The following is a 22,457-nucleotide window of genomic DNA, read 5'->3' on the forward strand; positions in this document are numbered from 1 at the left end:
ATATATATATATATATATATATATATATATATATATATATATATATATATATATATATATATATATATATATATATATATATTCTTACACTACCGTTCAAAAGTTTGGGGTCACCCAAACAATTTTGTGGAATAGCCTTCATTTCTAAGAACAAGAATAGACTGTCGAGTTTCAGATGAAAGTTCTCTTTTTCTGGTCATTTTGAGCGTTTAATTGACCCCACAAATGTGATGCTCCAGAAATTCAATCTGCTCAAAGGAAGGTCAGTTTTGTAGCTTCTATAACGAGCTAAACTGTTTTCAGATATGTGAACATGATTGCACAAGGGTTTTCTAATCATCAATTAGTCTTCTGAGCCAATGAGCAAACACATTGTACCATTAGAACACTGGAGTGATAGTTGCTGGAAATGGGCCTCTATACATCTATGTAGATATTGCACCAAAAACCAGACATTTGCAGATAGAATAGTCATTTACCACATTAGCAATGTATAGAGTGTATTTCTTTAAAGTTAAGACTAGTTTAAAGTGCTTTTCCTTCAAAAATAAAGACATTTCATTGTGACCCCAAACTTTTGAACGGTAGTGTGTATATATATATATATATATACACACACTCAGACACACAGACACACACACATATATATGTATATGTAGATATGTATGTGTGTGTATATATGTATGTATATCTATGTATGTATATATATATGTATGTATATGTATATATATGTGTGTGTATGTATATATATGTGTGTGTATATGTATATATATGTGTGTATATGTATATATGTATATGTATAAAAATGTGTGTATATATGTGTATGTATGTTTGTATGTACATATATATGTGTATATATATGTGTATATATGTATATGCATATATGTATATACTGTATGTATATATATATATATATATATATATATATATACATATATATTTATATATGTATGTATATATGTGTATACATGTGATAATATATGTGTATATATATATATATGTATATACTGTATGTGTATATATATATATATATGTATGTATATATGTGATAATATGTATGTGTATATATATATATACATATATATATATGTATATACAGTATATGTGTATAGATATATGTATATATATGTATATACTGTATGTATATATATATATATACAGTATATAATTGTAATTTAGGTCAAAGTTCAAGCAGTATGTTAATTGGAAGTCACAATTAAAATTTTGCATTTTCTTGTCAACTCTCTGACTCTAACAGGTAGCATTTTTGTTCTTCCTCACATTATGAAAAAAATGGAGATTCTACTATTTGAAAAATGGCAGCTCAATCGGCAGAATTTTACTGTAAAATGTACAGTATTTTTTTACACCGAATTAATGTACATTGGACATTGATACTTTTATTCATCAATTTACCTTTAACAGTAGTTTTATTTTACTGTTAAAATCTACGGTCATTGTTTTTACAGTGCATTCCTGTAAATAAATAGGCAATACCACTTCCTATTGTTGACAGTAGAATTTTGGCGACTGAACTACCATTATTTCACCTTACAATCTAATAACTTTTATCAAACTGTGGGTCAAAATTCTGTAGATTTCACGGAAAAAGCCGGCAACTCACTCACCGGAATTATATCCCAAAATGTTTTACAACAAATTACTGTAAATCAAAAACCGGTACCACTGTTAGTACTATGGTCAAACTCTAGTAACCGAGCTGCCAGTATCTTACCATCAAATTCACTGACTTCTTTTTACAGTGTCAGTGTTCAGCACCATGTGTTGTCAAATGTCGTACATTTTCTTTGGACATTGCACAATTGAACCACATTTCTTCACAGGGATTAATGGCTTGTCAGTTTCCTTGTTTTCAACACCAAATTGTTTACACAGGCAGACATCCGCTCACACAAGCACTTTTGTCGGACGAAGAGCGGATAGTCGCTAAACTTATTTGGCATTACTCTTTTAAGCTCAGACTCCCATTGACATCCCACCACTCCCCTCTGCCGCGGCTTTAAGTCAGCTGGGTAATGCCTGTTAGATTAGACTGGAGCAACAAAGCTTGCACAATCAATGGTGCCTCATTGACCGGGATGTTCATCTCGCATGCAGGCAGCCTTCCTATTCAAGAAGATTTAAACCTTTTAATCTTCCCCACTCAAAGCCGGGATCCTGCAAACGCAATGGAAAGTTTTTCGGGAACAAATTACGACGCGTGCCTCTGCTATGAGATATCCCCTCTGTGACCGCGTCACGTTCCGCCGTTCAGCGAGCTAAGTGGTTTTCGTGAACGCACAGATTTGGCAAAAGACATATTTTTCTTAAGCCCCGATCCATCGAACATGGCGAATAGGAATGTGCTTGTTGATGTGGTATGAATTAGGCAGTCAACCACTGTTTCTACGTTTAAGAGGAAAGTCAACAGATGTCCTTCACAGTTTTCGGAGATTGAGGTTTGGAGAGGCTGTTCCCTGACTCGAGCTGACACTCATTATGTCACCGACCTGTACTGATGCTGTCACTTTTCTGTCTGTCCGTCATCATCTCCCAGGGTCGAGCAGGCACCATCTGCGTAGTCGGCCCCAAGGGACAGAAGGTCTGTGTGCATTAAGTCTGACACGCTGAGCGACAGCACCTATCTATCAACCCGTGTGCCACATCCTCACCGTTGCATTAGCATGAAACAGACGTGTCGAACTTTTTATCTCAGGGCGTCTCCGGTTTAGTGGGTCCTGAAGGCTTGGCTGGGGAGCCAGGGATGCCCGGACGTCCTGGCCTACCCGGGATTGGAAAGCCAGGTCCACCAGTGAGTACATTTAAAAAGCAAATATCATTTTTTTCTGTATATTTTTGCATTGCACTTTCTCATGAGCATACATATTTGAAAGAAAATACTTGTGTTCTTCTATTTGAGGGCCTTCCTGGTGAGCCTGGGGGTGCAAAAGGAGACAAGGTAGGTTTTCTATATATTCTTATAGTTATCATAGTCTTCGCACCACTGTACAGTAGTACAGATGCAACAAAAAAAGATACAGTGGAACATCCATCGGTGATGCAATTGTTTCCATAGTTAATAGTTTTACTATAAATGTACATGTAAACATTCTTATTCCAGAAGTAGGGGTAGGTACCTTTCACATTCGAATCAATACATTTGTAATACCCGGTAGCTGGATACGCAACGTAACCAATTTTTGGTACTTTTGTGCTTTAAAGGCCTACTGAAAGCCACTACTACCGACCACGCAGTCTGATAGTTTATACATCAATGATGAAATCTTAACATTGCAACACATGCCAATACGGCCGGGTTAACATATAAAGTGCAATTTTAAATTTCCCAGGAAATATCCGGCTGAAAACGTCTCGGTATGATGACGTATGCGCGTGACGTCACGGATTGAACGGAAGTATTGGGACACCATTGTGTCCCAATACAAACAGCGTCTGTTTTCATCGCAAAATTCCACAGTATTCTGGACATCTGTGTTGGTGAATCTTTTGCAATTTGTTTAATGAACAATGGAGACTGCAAAGAAGAAAGCTGTAGGTGGGATCGGTGTATTAGCGGCTGGCTACAGCAACACAACCAGGAGGACTTTGAGTTGGATAGCAGACGCGCTATCCGACGCTAGCCGCCGACCGCACCGATGACTGTGGTGAAGTCCTCCGTCGCGCCGTCGATCGCTGGAACGCAGGTAAGCACGGGTGATGAGCAGATGAGGGCTGGCGTAGGTGGAGAGCTAATGTTTTTAGCATAGCTCTGTCGAGGTCCCGTAGCTAAGTTAGCTTCAATGGCGTCGTTAGCAACAGCATTGCTAGGCTTCGCCAGGCGGGACAGCATTAACCGTGTATTTACAGGTCCAGGGTTTGGTTCAGTGTCTCTTGATAGTAGAAGTAATAGTAGTATTGTTGATCTTCTGTCTATCCTTCCGGTCAGGGGCATGTTTCTTCTGTTTCTATCTGCAGTTAAGCACAATGCTATCACGTTAGCTCCGTAGCTAAAGAGTTTCGCCGAGGTATTGTCGTGGAGATAAAAGTCACTGTGAATGTCCATTTCGCGTTCTCGACTCTCATTTTCAAGAGGATATAGTATCCGAGGTGGTTTAAAATACAAATCCGTGATCCACAATAGAAAAAGGAGAAAGTGTGGAATCCAATGAGCCCTTGTACCTAAGTTACGGTCAGAGCGAAAAAAGATACATCCTGGCGCCCTGCACTGCACTCTAATCCTTCACTCTCACTTTCCTCATCCACAAATCTTTCATCCTCGCTCAAATTAATGGGGTAATCGTCGCTTTCTCGGTCCGAATCGCCTCGCTGCTGGTGGGAATGATTGTAAACAATGTGTAGATATGAGGCGCTCCACAACTTGTGACGTCACGCTACTTCCAGGACAGGCAAGGCTTTTTTATCAGCGACCAAAAGTTGCGAACGTTATCGTCGATGTTCTCTACTAAATCCTTTCAGCAAAAATATGGCAATATCGCGAAATGATCAAGTATGACATATAGAACTGACCTGCTATCCCCGTTTAAATAAGAACATTTCATTTCAGTAGACCTTTAATAATTGTCAATAAAATAAAAATTTTTAACATTTAACATTGAACCGATAATGTTAACTGTGCCGTCTGGTTGTTATATGTTTTTGTACACTACTGAGTTTCATTTGCAAGTATTATAAAGTAGACTTTGCATGCAGTCGTAATTCCAAGACATTAGATGGCAGTAGTGTGTAAGACTATAGGCCACGGATGTCAAACATGCGGCATTGAGCTGCGTTTTTAAATTAAAGAAACTGCAGTTCTAAACGTGTCCACTGGATGTCACAGTAGCAATTCTGTTAGGCAAGCAAATAGTTTATACCGGGGCGAGCAAGTATACCAAACAAGAGTTACACGGTAACTCGACACCACTTAAAACAAACGGGAGTAAAATAAACAATTGGTAACCTCACTTAAAATGCTGCATGATATAGTTCTGTGACAATGATCTCACTTGGTATGGTCTGTTGAGTTAGCACAGGATTAATATGTGGAAATGACAAACGAGGAGTTGATACATAGAATAGTTTTTTGTTTTTTTTGTTCAGTTCTAGATGGGCTGTGACTCAAAGTTTAATTGCTTTGTAGATACACTGAGATTAAGTCTAAATTCATTGTGTTCTTCATGGTGTTTTTAAAACTGCACCATTTTTTTCCCTCAGAATGTTTAACTAACTTGAAGTGTTTTGTCACAAGGATTATTTGTGATTTGTACATTTTCACAATGTGCTTGTTCTATTTTGGGCCGAAGTAAAACAAAGAAAACTATCTGAAGGTGTCCTAGTTGTATTTTGAAGTTATTATGGCATGATTTTACGTGGGAATAGATTTTCCTGAGCTAAAATGAGTTTGACACTCCTGATATAAACCATAGTCAGGGAGTAGTCTTTGCCATTAAGCTGAATGTGTCATTTTTTTTTAGCCTACAAATCAATATTACTTATTGCACGATAGCTGTTTAATTGTAACATGCATTTTAGTTGTATTTTTGATTACCAAATATGAAAAAGTGAACATTGCCATGTAAAATTATAACTGCTTGTTGGGAGTAGCATGTCTATTGCATATCCAATATAAATTAGCATTGAGCTAGCACATTTTCAAAAGTGGAGCCTGACTGTATTTTTGAGTGCCTTCTTCTTGCTTTGTTGACCTGAAAAATTGTAAAGTTACCTCCAAGTAGTCAGGCAAAGTCAGCTGAGTGCTTTTGTTTTCCCGTCAAGTGTTTGAGACTTTGCACTATACGTGAGATTACGTGCGACAAAAGTATCAAAATATGGTAGCGTTTGATTTTACCGTATTTTCTACCGTACTATAAGTCGCTCCGTAGTATAAGTCGCACCGGCTGAAAATGCATAATAAAGAAGGAAAAAACATATATAAGTCGCACTGGAGTGTAAGTCGCATTTTTTGGGGAAATGTATTTGATAAAAGCCAACACCAAGAATAGACATTTGAAAGGCAATTTAAAATAAATAAAGAATAGTGAACAACAGGCTGAATAAGTGTACGTTATATGAGGCATAAATAACCAACTGAGAACGTGCCTGGTATGTTAACGTAACATATTATGGTAAGAGTCATTCAAATAACTATAACATATAGAACATGCTATACGTTTACCAAACAATCTGTCACTCCTAATCGCTAAATCCCATGAAATCTTATACGTCTAGTCTCTTACGTGAATGAGATAAATAATGTTATTTGATATTGTACGCTAATGTGTTAATAATTTCACACATAAGTTGAAAAAAACTGCGACTTATAGTCCGAAAAATAGGGTACTTAAATTGATACACCCTAGTGACAACAGAATTCAGTTGATACTTATTAAAGTACTGTATTGGGTATCCATCCCTACACAGTATAAAACAAACAAACAAAATATGTATGGTATGATTAAAAGTAGAACTACACCCGGCTTCCACTTGACCAGAGGGAACAGGAGCATGTTTGCATATTGTCACCTTGTTATTTCTGAAAGAAAGTGATTGTCGCCAGGCAGAGTAAGAACACATCATGATCTTTGTTGTCGTTTTGTTGGTAAAGTTTAGGTATTATTTCCTTCATGGTATGTTTAACATTGCATCAGCTTGGTCAAATTAATGCAATGATATTTACGAGAATTTGTCGTCTTTTCGTATGTCTCAGTAAGTTGCATTTCTGGTAGGGATGTCCCAATAAAACGTTCACCTCCGATACGATAACAATATTAAAGCATTGAGTATTGGCTGATACCGGTATTAATCCGATACGATATCAGCACAAATCATACACACTTTTATTTTGCAGTGTGTAAAATTAGAAAAGGTTTGATCAAGTTGAATTATTTAGAGAGCAAAGACAGGTATGAAAAACACTAACCTTATGACAGATTTATGCTTTTGTATCATTCAATTATTTTCATGGTGCAGTAAGTTGGATGATTCGGACACATTTGTTATTGGATAGCTTCTAATATGTTTCTGCCTTGGAGACTTTTTATGTGTAAGTAATATGCAAATATAATTGTTTGATACTTGTTTACATTGACAAATGTGCTGTTTTAGACTGCAGTATTGTTCAGTGAAGGACACATATTTTGTATGTCTAGCTTGTGTGCTATTCTGTGCTTAGCTGTTGTGTAGCTGCTAGCTCCTAGTAGCCTATAGCCTACTACGTTTAACTTTTTTTAATGATTTGACTAAAATGGAAGAAAAGACCAACCTTGTGTGCTTATTGGAGGGCATTTAGATGTTCATTGGCTGTACAATTTGACACAAATAAACACGCTGCAGGACTGCTTGTATCGACGATTTTAGATGCAAGCAAATATCATTAGATATGTATTTTTTCGTAGATATCAGACTAATATCCATATTGGATTGGGGCACTCCTAATTTCTGGTTAATTTCATTAGATCCCATGTACATTTATAGTGGCATTACAAACAAAAACATGACACTCCCTTCCACCTTAATTTGTGTCATAATGTATAATTCTGTGTCCTAACAGGGGGACATTGGACCTGCAGGAGATGGATTTCCCGGAGATCCAGTGAGATATCTTTAAGATTCAAGTTCAGTAATGTATGCATTAGCTTCTAAAAGACAATATTCTGGGATTCTGCCAACTCTTAGGGGCCGAGAGGACCAGGAGGGCCGAAAGGAGCAAAGGTATTACAGTCAGTAAATATTGTCTGTAATCTCTTTATCTTCATGTGGGTTTTTTGCTTCCCTATAATATGTTTGACTTCCATTTTCAGGGTGACCCATGCGAAGTGTGCCCCTCGCTGCCAGCTGATATCGGCAACAACGTAGCTCTGCAGGGTATGCTGGGCCAGAAAGGAGAACCCGGGTTACCAGGCATTGGAGATAGAGGACCACCTGTAAGTGGAATGCATTTACAGTATTCTGCTCCTGCCCTTTCTGTGTTGTCTAACATTTCTACAGCCGTTCTGCTCTTTTTATTACACCTAATCAGCTCAAGCGAATCGCTGAGCGCTCGTCTCCGGAACGTACGCTTTGCATTTTTCTTATCATACTGCAGTAGGATGTTGGCCTTGGGCTGCTACCTGTCCTTGTAACTTTCACAGTATTGCAGCGGCTCTCGGGAAAGACATTTCTGGTTCTGCTCATTTAGTCTCTTTCCGAATGGAATGGAAAATGATAGGTGTGTGTGTGGGCCCTAGGAGAGTCTCTGCAATGATTTCCAATATTGCAAGAATCCATTTGTCATAGCAGTGTAGGACAAAAGGTGAACAAGTTGTGATATGACCTCACTCACAAACTTTGACAAATGACACATCTTCTTTATGTTTGTCAATACGCACCAGGGACTTAGAGGCACGGATGGCAAGGCCGGACAGAAGGTATATAGCTCCTACTTGTTCAATTATGCTTTTTCATATTCTATGCCAGTGCTGCATAAACACACTCATCTGCATCCTAACACATTCAGATATGCATTGGATGTTGCAAAAAAGGGTGTCTCTTTGCCAGCAGATGGAGAATGTGATCATTCCCTTTGAGTGCACTCAAATATGGCTGACTTGCTAGATGTACAGTACATATAGTCACATGTGCACAAAGCCCACTCATCATGCTCACAGACTCCAACATCTGGCTAATTACATTGACCCCCCCACTACGCTTCCCATGCCATGTCCAGACACGACATCGCCGAGCAAACATGTTCATCAAGGGAAAGTTGGGATGATAAATGATATGCTAGATTTTTCTTTCTACAGGGACAACCTGGATCAGATGGCACGAAAGGCGAAAAGGTCAGTGTGGTGTTGTCATATTTGAATTTGTTACAATACATTGTTAAAGAATATTAAGAAGGGCCTACAAGTAATTCATATCCTTAAATTATATAGTTTATGTGAAGGACATAAATGTAGTCCCTGCAAATTGCAAGGCTAATTAATCCATTGTATCAATTGAAGTTCAAGCTCAAGAATCCTTCAGACTTGCAGGGATTAGTCACTCGGGGCAGGACCTCAATGAATTGAAATTCAATTTGAAATACGATTCCCTGTGGTCAAAGATCCATCAACACGCTATTTGTCAGAGTTTTGTTGGTGTATACGTTGGAGCAGTGCCCTAATTACAAACTAACCACTAATCAGTGATTAGGTTGCAGTCTGCAGCGAGGCGTGGCCCGTCTGATACGATACTAGTAATAAAGCTTTGTGTATTGGCCGATGCCAGTATTGATTTGATACAATATCAGCAAGCATGCCACAATACTGCAGGATTCCCCCTAATATAATTGATTGTGGTGGCTCGCCACAGCAAAATAAAAGCTGAATGAGAGGGGGGGGTTACATGAAAACAAATAAAATGAATATAATGTATTGTAGCTTTCAGAATAAGCCACAGAAAGTCAAGGCGCTCTTTTTTTTTAACTTTTATTGCCAATCTTTTGCTAACCGGCCCATTTCCACCACATATTGTCTCTGCGCACACACGTCCGTCGCCGTGCTTCACTTCCGAGATTTAAAATTCAGAGTGTTTATAAGCTAAAAACCACAATCATCCAAATTATATCAAAAGAAAGCTTGAAATATCTTGAGTTGCACATTATGAGCTTTGTAAATGTAATTGGTGGAATAAGCGAACCTTTGCAGTTTTTTGAGTTTCACCTGTACTGTACATCCACATACGAAAGAAACCGATGTCTAATTTGAAAAAAAAAAAAAAAACAGAATTGTATTGTTCACATTTACATGAAAAAAGTCAGATACATGTCACGTATGGGCAAAAATGTTGGAATGGACTTGCAGTGGTCACAATAATTCATTAAAAACCTCTAAAGGCTTAGTGGCCACATGCGTGGACAGCACCTTTTAGCTCTTATTTCCAAAATTGTGTACACTACTGAATTGGGGTCTTATGGCCACTTATGTGGACACTTATACTGCCATCTGGTGGTGTCAGAAGAGTATAGCATACAATGGAATTTGGAAAAAAAAAGTGTAAAAATAAGAATTAGCATGTCACTAACCATGAAGTACATGTTTGTGTACTTATGGACAAGATGATTCTTAGTTTTTATTCTAATTAAGGTTCCAATAAGCCCAAATAGCAAAGAGAAATAAAAAAAACAATGTAAACAAACAGCTTGGGCCTTAAGAGGTTAAGTTAAGCTCATAATGCAGTAAGTTAAATGATGCGGACATGTTTGTTACTGGATGTTTCCAGGAGACTTTGTATGTGTAAGTAACACGCAACTATAATTATTTGATGCTTGTTTATGTGCTGTTTTAGACTTGTTTAATTAAAGACTTTTATTACGGATGTTTAGCTTGTGTGCTTAGCTGTTGTGCATCTGCTAGCTCCAAGTAGCCTACAGCTTACAATGTTTACCTTTTGTAAATGACTTGACTAAAATACAAGAAAAGACCAACCATATGTGCTTATTGGAAGACATTTAGAGCGTTGCACAAGTAAACGACTGCTTCAATCAGAGATTTTAGATGCAAGCAAGGTTTTTTGGGCGTGATTTAGAACCTGCACCATTATCAGATCGGGACACTCCTATCTGTAGCCATGTTCCTGTTATTGAAGGGCATGTTACCCACATCGGATTTGTCTATAGGGTGACTCCTGCTCTGCGTGCCCCACCCTGGGAGAGTTACCCCCAAACCTGGTCCCAGGTGTCCTGAGTCAAACCCTACAGGTGAAGGGTCAAAAAGGAGAAGCCGGCTTTGGAGTTAAAGGAGAGCAGGTAGGTCTATTTGTCGACTTCTCTAAAATTACTCTTGCTATTTTAGAACTTTCCAGAAACAATGACATATGGTCGCTTGGCATCGATTTGGTAATTGTCTTTGTTGGACTATATGTGCATTTTTTTGTTTTTGTTTGCATCAGTGCTTTTTCTTGCATGTGTGAGGCGCGATAAGGACCTTCATTAAAATGATGCATTGTTTCATTTTTTTTCTCCACCGCAGGGAGAGGCAGGAAATGTAGGACCACCTGGCCCAAGCGGGGAGAAGGCAAGTAACATAAATAAGAAACAAGACTCCGTGTACCTGACCTCAATAGCACGCCACGCTTAAGTCTTGTGTAGGGGGAATTCATTCAGTCGGTTGCTAAATGGGTCTTTTAATAGACTACAGAAGCAAGATAATCACTGTGTGGCAATAGTTTTTAGTCTAGACAGTCTGCTATAGGGATTTTAGTGCGTGGGGAGCATATCAGTGAACATCCTCGACTGTGGGGAACTAAATGCATTTGACATGGTTGCCTGTGGGGTGCATCAGAGTATGAAACATGAATTACCAATTCAAAAGACCCATCCCTTTTTATTAATTTTCGGATTATTTTTGGGGGGGCTTGTCTGCAGGGTAATGCAGGGCGAAGAGGAGCTGATGGTAAACCGGTGAGTTCAGATTAAGCTCTTTAAAATAGAACGTTCTGCCTCACATCACGATTCAGTCAAATCCTAAAAGGGTGCTTGAAACAGGGGAAAGTTGGGCCGAGAGGATCTGCTGGAAAGAACGGAGAGAAAGGCGGAAAGGTAGGGAACTCAGTCGTACCTGCAATGCTGCAAACGTGGTTGAAAGCCCAGGTAATGACTTGAAAATGTTATTGACAGGGAGAGACAGGACTTCCTGGTCTCAGTCTTCCTGGCCAAAAAGGAGAACGAGTAAGAGAAGACCTACAGCAACAACTCGTCCTTCCGTTGTGTGATTGTCGTGCAAACTAACCATCTCCTTCGCTTCATTTCCAGGGCGAGTGTGGTGTGTGCCAACCATACGAGGTTGGCAGCGGACCGGCCAGCATTAAAATACCCGAGGGCTCTCGAGGCAACCCGGGCGAGCCAGGCCCTCCGGGTTCCCCTGGACCTCCCGGGCTCGGGGCGGATGGCATACAGGTTCAAATATCTTTTTGTCTCAACAGAACTCAACAATGCTAAGAGAGTGTGCTTATACAATAAAAACATCCACATCATTGTGTTCCACCCACGCAGGGCCTCCCAGGTTTTGATGGAGAGAAAGGAGATAAGGTAAGCTCCTTAATAGATTATTTTTTTCCTTTGTATTCTCAGACACATTAACAACTTCCCACAACATTAAGCAGGTTTTGACAAACACAATGCATGAATAAAATATTTTTTTCACTTAGCAATGCATAACAATGGATCAAAGGCACCAAGTTGAACTAAACTCACAACATTAAATGGTGATTTAGGAGGCTTCAAGAAACCCTGGCCCGTCATAGTCAAAGCCTGTCTGTGCAACCCAACAACTCGTAAATAATACATCTGCCATCAACAGAGTCAGGCTGCATTCCATTACTATAAATGACTTTCCTTGACCTTAAAGTTATCTCAAACCTTTGGTCATCTGCCAGTACTGATAACGGGGGTGGTAAAAAGTCAAGGAAAGACCTTTATTTTGTAAAACATCAGACATGATGTTAAAGGTGAGACATATTTATAAGCTTGCATCCATGTTTTCTTGCTGTGTATGTTTTATTTAATGTTAAATTTTGCTTTATTTCAGATTATTAGTTTAGTTTATTCAAACATGCATTCAGGGTTACATTGATATACAACTCTTATTTACAGTTCATATTTCAATGGCCAAAAGGGAGTAGGAAGAAGCAGAGCTTATTTATTCCCACCTCGGGATGGATACCTTTCACATTTAAATCGATACGGTACCAATTCCCAGGACTCAACAGTACCGATTTGGGGTACTTTTGTGTGTGTTCAAATGTGTTGATAAATGTTAAAATGTATTTTTTTAACCTGTTTTTTTTAAAAAAAGATTTAATTGAGCTGTGCTGTCCAGTTGGTATCTTGTTTTCTTACACTTCTGTGTCTCATTTACATGTACTGTATAGTAGACTTTGCATGCAGTTGCAACTCCAAGACGCTAGATGTCAGTAGTGTATAGACTACGGTGTGTTACCTTAGTCGGGAAGTAGTCTTTGCCATTAAGGTGAATATGCCACTCTTGTCTTTTGTTCAAACTGTAAGTATTGTATTTGTTACACACCAGGTGTCTGATTTGAACTGATCTTAGTTGTAGTTTTGATTACCAAATTTGGAGGGGTTGAAATCTTTTTGTCAAATTGCTAATTCTAATCGGTAGCATATGTATGACAAATCCAATGTCAATTAGCATTGAGCTAGTGAATTTTGACAATTTATTCTTGCTTTGTTGGTTTGGAAAGGTGTAACGTTACCTCAAAGCTCGAGATTGGAATTGATAACATTTAAAACCAGTTCCGATTCCACTTTTGATTCTGCTTAACGATTCAGTTCTTTATCAGTTCTCTTGTCAATTCTTATTTGGAAAAAAGATAACAAAAAGATGGATTAGCATCAATTTTGTTTAGTTTTGAGCTAACATGACTTGACAAACATTAGCCACGTGTACATGGACAACATTTTTTAATCTAATCATTTGGATTACAATGTTATTGTGTACATGGACCCTAAAAAAATTATCTGATTATGACGAACAATTTTCGGTTCAATTTAACAAAATAAAAAATGTGGAAATTACACTAGAATGTAACATTTCGTAACGTTTTTCTAACTTTTAAAAATACTTGTCATTTTCTGAGATAATATACCATGCAAAGGTTTATTTCAATTTACAAGGTGAAACTGATATAATGACATAAGCTCATAGCATGCAACACAAGATATTTCAAATCTTCTTTTGATATAATGTTGATGTTTATTGCTTACAGCTTATGTAAACCTCAGAAAATGTGTTTGTTTTTTTATTTAGACTGTAAGCCATGATAATCAAAATTATTAGAGATATCCGATAATGGCTTTTTTGCCGATATCTGATATTCCGATATTGTCCAACTCTTAATTACCGATTCCGATATCAACCGATACCGATACATACAGTGGTGGAATTAACACATTATTATGCCTAATTTTGTTGTGATGCCCCGCTGGATGCATTAAACAATGTAACAAGGTTTTCCAAAATAAATCAACTCAAGTTATGGAAAAAAATGCCAACATGGCACTGCCATATTTATTATTGAAGTCACAAAGTGCATTATTTTTTTTAACATGCCTCTAAACAGCAGCTTGGAATTTGGGACATGCTCTCCCTGAGAGAGCATGAGGAGGTTGAGGTGGGCGGGGTTGGGAGGGCGTGGTTGAGGTAGGGGGGGGTGTATATTGTAGCGTCCCGGAAGAGTTAGTGCTGCAAGGGGTTCTGGGTATTTGTTCTGTTGTGTTTATGTTGTGTTACGGTGTGGATGTTCTCCCGAAATGTGTTTGTCATTCTTGTTTGGTGTGGGTTCACAGTGTGGCGCATATTTGTAACAGTGTTAAAGTTGTTTATACGGCACCCTCAGTGTGACCTGTATGGCTGTTGACCAAGTACGCCTTGCATTCACTTGTGTGTGTGAAAAGCCGTAGATATTATGTGATTGGGCCGGCACGCAAAGGCAGTGCCTTTAAGGTTTATTGGCGCTCTGTACTTCTCCTTACGTCCGTGTACACAGCGGCGTTTTAAAAAGTCATACGTTTTACTTTTTGAAACCGATACCGATAATTACAGATATTACATTTTAAAGCATTTATCGGACATCTCTAAACATTTTAGTAAATAAAGGCTTGACATATGTTACTTTGCATGTAATGAGTTTATACCATATATTTTCACTTTTGAAGTTGAATTGCCGACATGAATGGAGTTTTACATGATATTCTAAGTTTATGAATTCTACCTGTGTAATATAATGACTGAGCGAAAATGTGGTTGGAAGAAAACATGCAACTCTTCTCTGACTACAATTGAACGTTCACCTACCGAAAGAGCATCTATGTGGCAAATCGTTGCAAGCTTTTGACCACAAACTTAGACAAAATCTAGCTATACTTGCCCGTTTCCTAGCTAGTCAGAATATGTCTCCTCATGCTCATCTGAAGGAGAAGGCATTCATTTCAATTAAACAGGCAATAGCGCTAACATTATAGGCGGTGTTAGTACCTGTTGTATTTACGTCAGATGACTGCTGCTGCTGCCTGGGAAGAGATCTGCGAGATTCAAAAACGCGACATTCATTGCATGCTGTGTTCAAATGTTTCAGCATATTACTCCTATGTCCTCCTCTTGATGAAATAGCAACCTTGCAATTACTGTATTACAAGTAGCGCTGTCGCAATCATTTCTTGTAAAATGTCGGCACACTTCGGTACGCTTCTTCCGCCCCGGCACCGCCATGTTGCTGTCTGACGTCACTACGCACGTTGCGGAAGGCGTCATCCTCGCCCGCAGGAACCCTTCAGGGAATCGTGTGAAAACATGGCAAGCGATTCCAAGGATTCGATACGCTGGGAACCGGTTCTGAACAAGAACCGGTTTTCGATTCCCATCGCACCATTTGATTTTACGTGAATCGGTACCTGGTAGTACCGAGCGACTTCGGTTGTTACCTGTAAAAGTACCGAAGTCAGTACTAAAACCCAATCCTACCTCATCAGTCATGAACAAATGTGTTCACTTCCTGTATTCCTGTGCACTTAATGACATTGGACCAAGAAGACAATAACCAGTGTTGCCACAGTTACCTTGAAAAACTCATCTGATTAATGACTACTGATTACTCCTTTAGAAGGTAACTTAGTTACTTTACTGTTTAGTCGATTTTAAAAGTAACTAAGTTAGATTACAAGTTACTTTATTAGTTACATTCAGCAATGCAGCATAAAAATGACAAGCGGTTTTGCCAATAATCACTTTATTTAACATCAACAACATACCGTATTTTTCGGACTATAAGTCGCAGTTTTTTTCATAGTTTGGCCGGGGGTGCGACTTATACTCAGGAGCAACTTATGTGTGAAATTATTAACACATTAGCGTAAAATATCAAATAATATTATTTATCTCATTCACGTAAGAGACTAGACGTATAAGATTTCATGGGATTTAGCGATTAAGAGTGACAGATTGTTTGGTAAACGTATAGCATGTTCTATATGTTATAGTTATTTGAATGACTCTTAAGTTAACATACCAGGCACCTTCTCAGTTGGTTATTTATGCCTCATATAACGTACACTTTTTCAGCCTGTTGTTCACTATTCTTTAGACATTTTAAATTGCCTTTCAAATGTCTATTCTTGGTGTTGGCTTTTATCAAATACATTTCCCCCAAAAATGTGACTTATACTTCAGTGCGACTTATGTTTTTTTCCTTCTTTATTATGCATTTTCGGCAGGTGCGATTTATACTCCGGAGCGACTTATACTCCGAAAAATACGGTAGATACTTGTTTTACATATAAAAAAACTAAATAAACGACAGTCTTTCTTTACTGGACATAAATCCTTGTTTTATCTACCTATTTTTCGGACTATAGGTCACAGTTTTTTTCATAGTTTGGCCGGGGGTGCGACTTATACTCAGGAGCAACTTATGTGTGAAATTATTAACACATTAGCGTAAAATATCAAATAATATTATTTAGCTCATTCACATAAGAGACTAGACGTATAAGATTTCATGGGATTTCAGATTGTTTGGTAAACGTATAGCATGTTCTATATGTTATAGTTATTTGAATGACTCTTACCATAAGATGTTACGTTAACATACCAGGCACGTTCTCAGTTGGTTATTTATGCCTCATATAACGTACACTTATTCAGCCTGTTGTTCACTATTCTTTCTTTATTTTAAATTTCCTTTCAAATGTCTATTCTTGATGTTGGCTTTTATCAAATACATTTCCCCCAAAAATGCGATTTATACTCCAGTGCGACTTATATATGTTTTTTTTCTTCTTTATTATGCATTTTCGGCTGGTGCGACTTATACTCCGGAGCGACTTATAATCCGAAAAATACGGTACTGTCTTTTTTACCTGACTGTTAATACTGCAATGGAAAAACCTACAAATATAAATGTAACTATTAAATGATGTTGCACTTTTCTTATGAACACTGAACCTGTTCACAACATCAGAGCAGCTAGGCGTGCTTTTACAAAACCGCGTATAACACCACATGTTAGCTCTAATTGTTCTATTGTTATAATCAAGTTATGAGTCAAACAGTGGCGTGGGGGCGAGTAAACCGGTGGTTGTACCTCATTAACAAAAGCCTCTCAAACCTCTTGTCAGAAAGTCTATTCCTCATTCACTGCGGCTTTCAGGTTGCTCTCCATCCGTGCATACTCCATCTCCAGGTAAGACGAAAAGGATGTTCTGTGAGGCAAGTCCGCCTTGATCGTAGCGAGGATCTTGTTTATTATGGCACGGAACGAGGGCGGGTCAACTGTGCTTAAGGGCAGCCTTTCCTCGACAACATACTGCCCGACCAACTTCTTTAACTCCAAATAATGACTGTATTTCCAACTTGAAAACGCGCTTCTCTCTCCGCCCTCCATTGTTGTTTACTTCAGTGTCACAAAGGTGTGTCATCCTCATGCTAAAAACGTGACTTGTCGCTGACGTGACGTCACTTTTCAAGACGGCAAGAAGAAATAAAACGTCTTTTTACGAGGGAAAATAAAAAATAGTAACGCACAGTGACTTGGATTAAATAAACTTTAATCTGACTACTGGTTTGGAAATAGTAACGCGTTAGATTTGTCGTTAATGAAAAAAGACTTCCTGGGCATCAGTGTCAATAACCATACTGTGATAAATATTCTTAATATTATGTGTGTATTGTCAGGGTGACCAAGGAGACCAAGGAGATAAGGGCGTTAATGGCGCTCCTGGAGTCCCAGGACTGCCTGGAGAGTCTGGAAGAGATGGATCAATAGGCTTAAAGGGAGAAAAGGTAGAACCACTCCTTTGCCACTCCTTTGCCATTGCATACCTGATAGTAACTTTTTGTGGTAAAATGTTATTAAACGCCAATGCGAGATGCTTAACACAGATAGGCTAAATGCGGTTGCTAACTATAGTTTGTTCCTGAAGGTTTCTGGCTCTGAGTTTGATTTGTTTTGCCAGGGCGATGCTTGTACCAGCTGTTCGTCTCTGGGCACTGCAGCGGGTGACGGTCTAGCTGTGCCCGGGCCAAAGGGGGAGAGAGGAGAGCCCGGCCCCCAAGGACAAGGGAAGGCAGGCAGGAATGTGAGCGAAGCAAGATTTTGAGTTGTTACATGTGCCTTGCAGATATACGATAACTAGATTACACATCTGCTGTTTCTTCAGGGTAAACCAGGATTACCAGGTCCACAGGGGCCTCCTGGTATCAAAGGGAGCAAGGTAGGACTGTCCATATATTGTTCAAAATCATTTAAACCTTAACAAGGTAACATGTTGACAAGACAACTTCATTCAAATGTCAATAATTTCTAACTATTTGCATCCTGCCGCCCCCCAGGGAGAATCTGGACCTGCAGGTGTTGGCCTTCCTGGTATTCAAGTAAGGCAAAATTATTCCTAAAAAAAAATGTTTTGAATGTATTTAAAGTAGATGCAACCCAACTGATATATTTTACTAAACACCACATGCCTCCATGATATCAGTGTGTACATTTTCCATATATGACAGTCGTCCCTCGCCATATCGCACTTTAAATATTGCAGCTTCATCACATTGCCCCACTTAAAAATGAATTATTTAAAGCATATTCAACACATTGTTGGCCTAAATTAAGTGTTAAACTAAGTCTTATTTATTTATTACATTGCAGTATTTGAGTTTGAGTTTGAGTTTATTTGGAACATGCAAGCATACAACATGATGCATCACAATTTCCAGTTGTTGTTTTTTTCAACATGTTCGAAAAGGAGTAGGAAGAAGCAGAGCTTATTTAATCCTACCCCTTTTCTTTTACATAACAGTTGCTAAAACTTTTGTTCACTTCCTGTTCTCAATTTATTCACAATATATTCCATGAGTAATCACAATAAAAATAAATAAATAAATAATACTCGGTGAAGTAAGTTACATTTCATATGGTGAGATGAGTAAGATTATTTTGAAAATGGATGGATGAAATAAATTAAGAATGTTTCTCAGGGTTCTTCTTCTTTGTACTTTGTAATCACTTTAAGTTTGAAGAGTTTCTTGAAGTGGATCATATTAGTACATTGTTTGATTGCTTTGCTTAATCCATTCCATCATTTAATTCCACATACTGATATACTGAAGGTCTTAAGTGTTGTACGTGCATACAAATGTTTTAAATTACATTTTTCTCTAAGATTATATTTCTCCTCTTTTTTTGAGAAGAATTGTTGTATATTCTTGGGTAGCAGATTATAGTTTGCTTTGTGTATAATTTTAGCTGTTTGCAAATTCACTATGTCGTGGAATTTCAGTATTTTTGATTCAATAAATAAAGTGTTTGTATGTTCTCTATATCCAACATTATGTATTATTATAACTGATCTTTTTTGTAACACCGTTAATGAATGAAGTGTACTTTTGTAGTTATTTCCCCATATTTCTGCACAATAACTCAGATATGTAACACTAGTGAGCAGTAGAGAATATGAAGTGATTTTTGGTCTAGAACATGTTTTGTTTCATTCATTATTAACGTGTTTCTTGCTACTTTATGTTGTATATTTTTTACAAAAGATTTCCAGTTCAATTTATCATCAATCATTATACCTAGGAATTTGGTTTCATTTACTCTTTTAATTTCTATTCCGTCTATTTGTATATGTGTGTATTTGACTTGCTTTCTATAACTATGTGGTAGCGATCGATAGATATTCTAAAAGCGGGACTTCCGTTTTCCAGGTTAAGCTAACAACAACATAGTGGCTAATCTTGTCGCTATTTTCACTGCGATAATCACGTTGACCAATTTTTGGCAGAATAACTTTTTGATGCACTTCATCTTCAACTCTTGCCTCACCAATAACACAATTAGGCGAGCATTCAAGGTTAGCCATTTAAAAAAAAACGAGAGCTTGACATACCAGCGCCACTTAATGCTAACAGTAGTTGTCCGGGCAATGCGAGATGGACTCTATTGATGTACTTCATGTTCGATATCATCTGCTCCACGTGTTACTGGTGAATGACAACGCGAGACACACAATGCTAACAACACGGCTAATAGTCATAGATGCGACTGTGTCGTCTGACAAAGTTAGAAAAAACAACTTACGACGTGGTTTTAGCACAAGAGAGCCCAGTTCTAACTTAGAGTAATCACCCAGGATGTGACAAAGTATTTCCACGTTGTGGTCATGTTGAATTTGCCAGGCGATGGCAACTTAACAGGGGAACAGCACTTTTTTGGGGAATGTTGCATATTGTTCACAATCATTATGTGAGACAACAAGACAAAAGGTTTTTATTTTTATGCTTTCTAACATATAAAAACAGTCTCGTTCGAGGTAGTTAGCAATGCAGCTAATGGAAGCAATCAATTCTACCTCAAAGTCACTTTAAAAATGCATTCTAAAACCGTCAACAATACTTCATTTACGTTCTATAACCTGTATAATAACCAAGCTGTAGCAACATTGTTATTGTAAGAGCGAACATTGAGGAACTCTTTTCCTAGCATAGTAACACATCGGCGTGCTTTCGTATTAGCCGTAAAAGCTAACTCCGGCAAGCGATAAGCTCGCTTCTACAACAACATGAAACACGTTTGAGTTTGTAATACACAACACTGTGATAGGACACCAATATGTACTGAGTGAATAACATGAACAATCATATTACAGTATCTGTAAAGTATTACGTCATGTTTTGTTTGTACACAGCTAGCCAGACAGTGTATGTACTGTAGTTGTAATAACACACATGACGTGCTGCGTGTATCATGATCAATATTAAAGTGACTCACTCGATGGACAGTTGTTCGTCTGGTCCAGCCAGCCAGGGACGTTTCCTGTTCATTTTGGGTAAGCAATCCATTTATGTCGAAATGGCTTGTCTCCAAGTTCCATATTTATAGTGTAAAAATGGCTTTCATCCCCCTGTCCCGGCTTCCGTCTGCTCCAACGTTTCACTCTTTCTTCATGCTCGCATGTGTAAGCAGCAGTATATTCAGCTTCAAAAATATAAGGTTGTAAATCCTCATTTGTCCAAAATTAGTCGTCTTCTTGTCTGTTACCAAGTCTGCCATGATTAGAAAAAACTTGTTGGATTCAGAAGTCAGACGTGTGTTGCTATGGAAACAGAAATCAATGAGTGAAATAAATCAGTCCCGGAAATAATTAAAATGTTTAAAATATGGTAAATATAAAACATAATACAAATTGTTATGAAGGTGTCTGTTACTATATTATGTATATACTTGCAATGTGTATATTGTACATATTACATGTTATGAAGGTGTCTGTTACTACATTATATATATACTTGCAGTGTGTATATTGTACATATTACATATTGTTATGAAGGTGTCTGTTACTACATTATATATATACTTGCAGTGTGTATATTGTACATATTACATATTGTTATGAAAGTGTCTGTTACTACATTATATATATACTTGCAGTGTGTATATAAAACATTACATATTGTTATGAAGGTGTCTGTTACTACATTATATATATATATATATACTTGCAGTGTGTGTATTGTACATATTACATATTGTTATGAAGGTGTCTGTTACTACATTATATATATACTTGCAGTGTGTATATTGTACATATTGCATATTGTTATGAAGGTGTCTGTTACTACATTATATAAATACTTGCAGTGTGTATATTGTACATATTACATATTGTTATGAAGGTGTCTGTTACTACATTATATATATACTTGCAGTGTGTATATAAAACATTACATATTGTTATGAAGGTGTCTGTTACTACATTATATATATACTTGCAGTGTGTTTATTGTACATATTACATATTGTTATGAAAGTGTCTGTTACTACATTATATACAGTATATACTTGCAGTGTGTATATAAAACATTACATATTGTTATGAAGGTGTCTGTTACTACATTATATATATACTTGCAGTGTGTATATTGTACATATTACATATTGTTATGAAAGTGTCTGTTACTACATTATATATATACTTGCAGTGTGTATATAAAACATTACATATTGTTATGAAGGTGTCTGTTACTACATTATATATATATATACTTGCAGTGTGTGTATTGTACATATTACATATTGTTATGAAGGTGTCTGTTACTACATTATATATATACTTGCAGTGTGTATATTGTACATATTACATATTGTTATGAAAGTGTCTGTTACTACATTATATACAGTATATACTTGCAGTGTGTATATAAAACATTACATATTGTTATGAAGGTGTATGTTACTACATTATATATATTCTTGCAGTGTGTACATATTACATATTGTTATGAATGTGTCCGTTACTACATTATATATATATACTTAAACATTGATGGAGGGTTTTGAAGTTGTTTTAGAGAGCTTTGAAGGCTACAACGGTGACCTCCCATGAGCCCCATCTTTCAAGCGTTTTTTTTTATCATCCTTAAAAT

The 22,457-nt window shown here is 37.5% G+C and overlaps 1 protein-coding gene across 5 annotated transcripts in view; it reads left to right on the forward strand.

The window, feature by feature from the left end:
- col16a1 (collagen, type XVI, alpha 1) overlaps nucleotides 1-22,457 on the forward strand; it is a 378,064-nt gene that overhangs the window by 294,306 nt on the left and 61,301 nt on the right. For all 5 annotated transcript variants that reach the window (XM_062030118.1, XM_062030122.1, XM_062030121.1 and 2 more), the window contains 19 exons: nucleotides 2,558-2,602; nucleotides 2,717-2,812; nucleotides 2,921-2,959; nucleotides 7,550-7,591; nucleotides 7,675-7,710; nucleotides 7,800-7,922; nucleotides 8,370-8,405; nucleotides 8,784-8,819; nucleotides 10,640-10,768; nucleotides 10,992-11,036; nucleotides 11,387-11,422; nucleotides 11,507-11,560; nucleotides 11,639-11,689; nucleotides 11,774-11,917; nucleotides 12,014-12,049; nucleotides 17,712-17,819; nucleotides 17,993-18,115; nucleotides 18,197-18,250; nucleotides 18,369-18,410. In XM_062030118.1, coding sequence (XP_061886102.1) covers nucleotides 2,558-2,602; nucleotides 2,717-2,812; nucleotides 2,921-2,959; nucleotides 7,550-7,591; nucleotides 7,675-7,710; nucleotides 7,800-7,922; nucleotides 8,370-8,405; nucleotides 8,784-8,819; nucleotides 10,640-10,768; nucleotides 10,992-11,036; nucleotides 11,387-11,422; nucleotides 11,507-11,560; nucleotides 11,639-11,689; nucleotides 11,774-11,917; nucleotides 12,014-12,049; nucleotides 17,712-17,819; nucleotides 17,993-18,115; nucleotides 18,197-18,250; nucleotides 18,369-18,410 — 1,275 coding nt within the window. The remainder of the gene's footprint in view (nucleotides 1-2,557; nucleotides 2,603-2,716; nucleotides 2,813-2,920; nucleotides 2,960-7,549; nucleotides 7,592-7,674; nucleotides 7,711-7,799; nucleotides 7,923-8,369; nucleotides 8,406-8,783; nucleotides 8,820-10,639; nucleotides 10,769-10,991; nucleotides 11,037-11,386; nucleotides 11,423-11,506; nucleotides 11,561-11,638; nucleotides 11,690-11,773; nucleotides 11,918-12,013; nucleotides 12,050-17,711; nucleotides 17,820-17,992; nucleotides 18,116-18,196; nucleotides 18,251-18,368; nucleotides 18,411-22,457) is intronic.

This window comes from Entelurus aequoreus, linkage group LG20 (assembly GCF_033978785.1).
Source record: "Entelurus aequoreus isolate RoL-2023_Sb linkage group LG20, RoL_Eaeq_v1.1, whole genome shotgun sequence".
Taxonomy (NCBI): Eukaryota; Metazoa; Chordata; class Actinopteri; order Syngnathiformes; family Syngnathidae; genus Entelurus; species Entelurus aequoreus.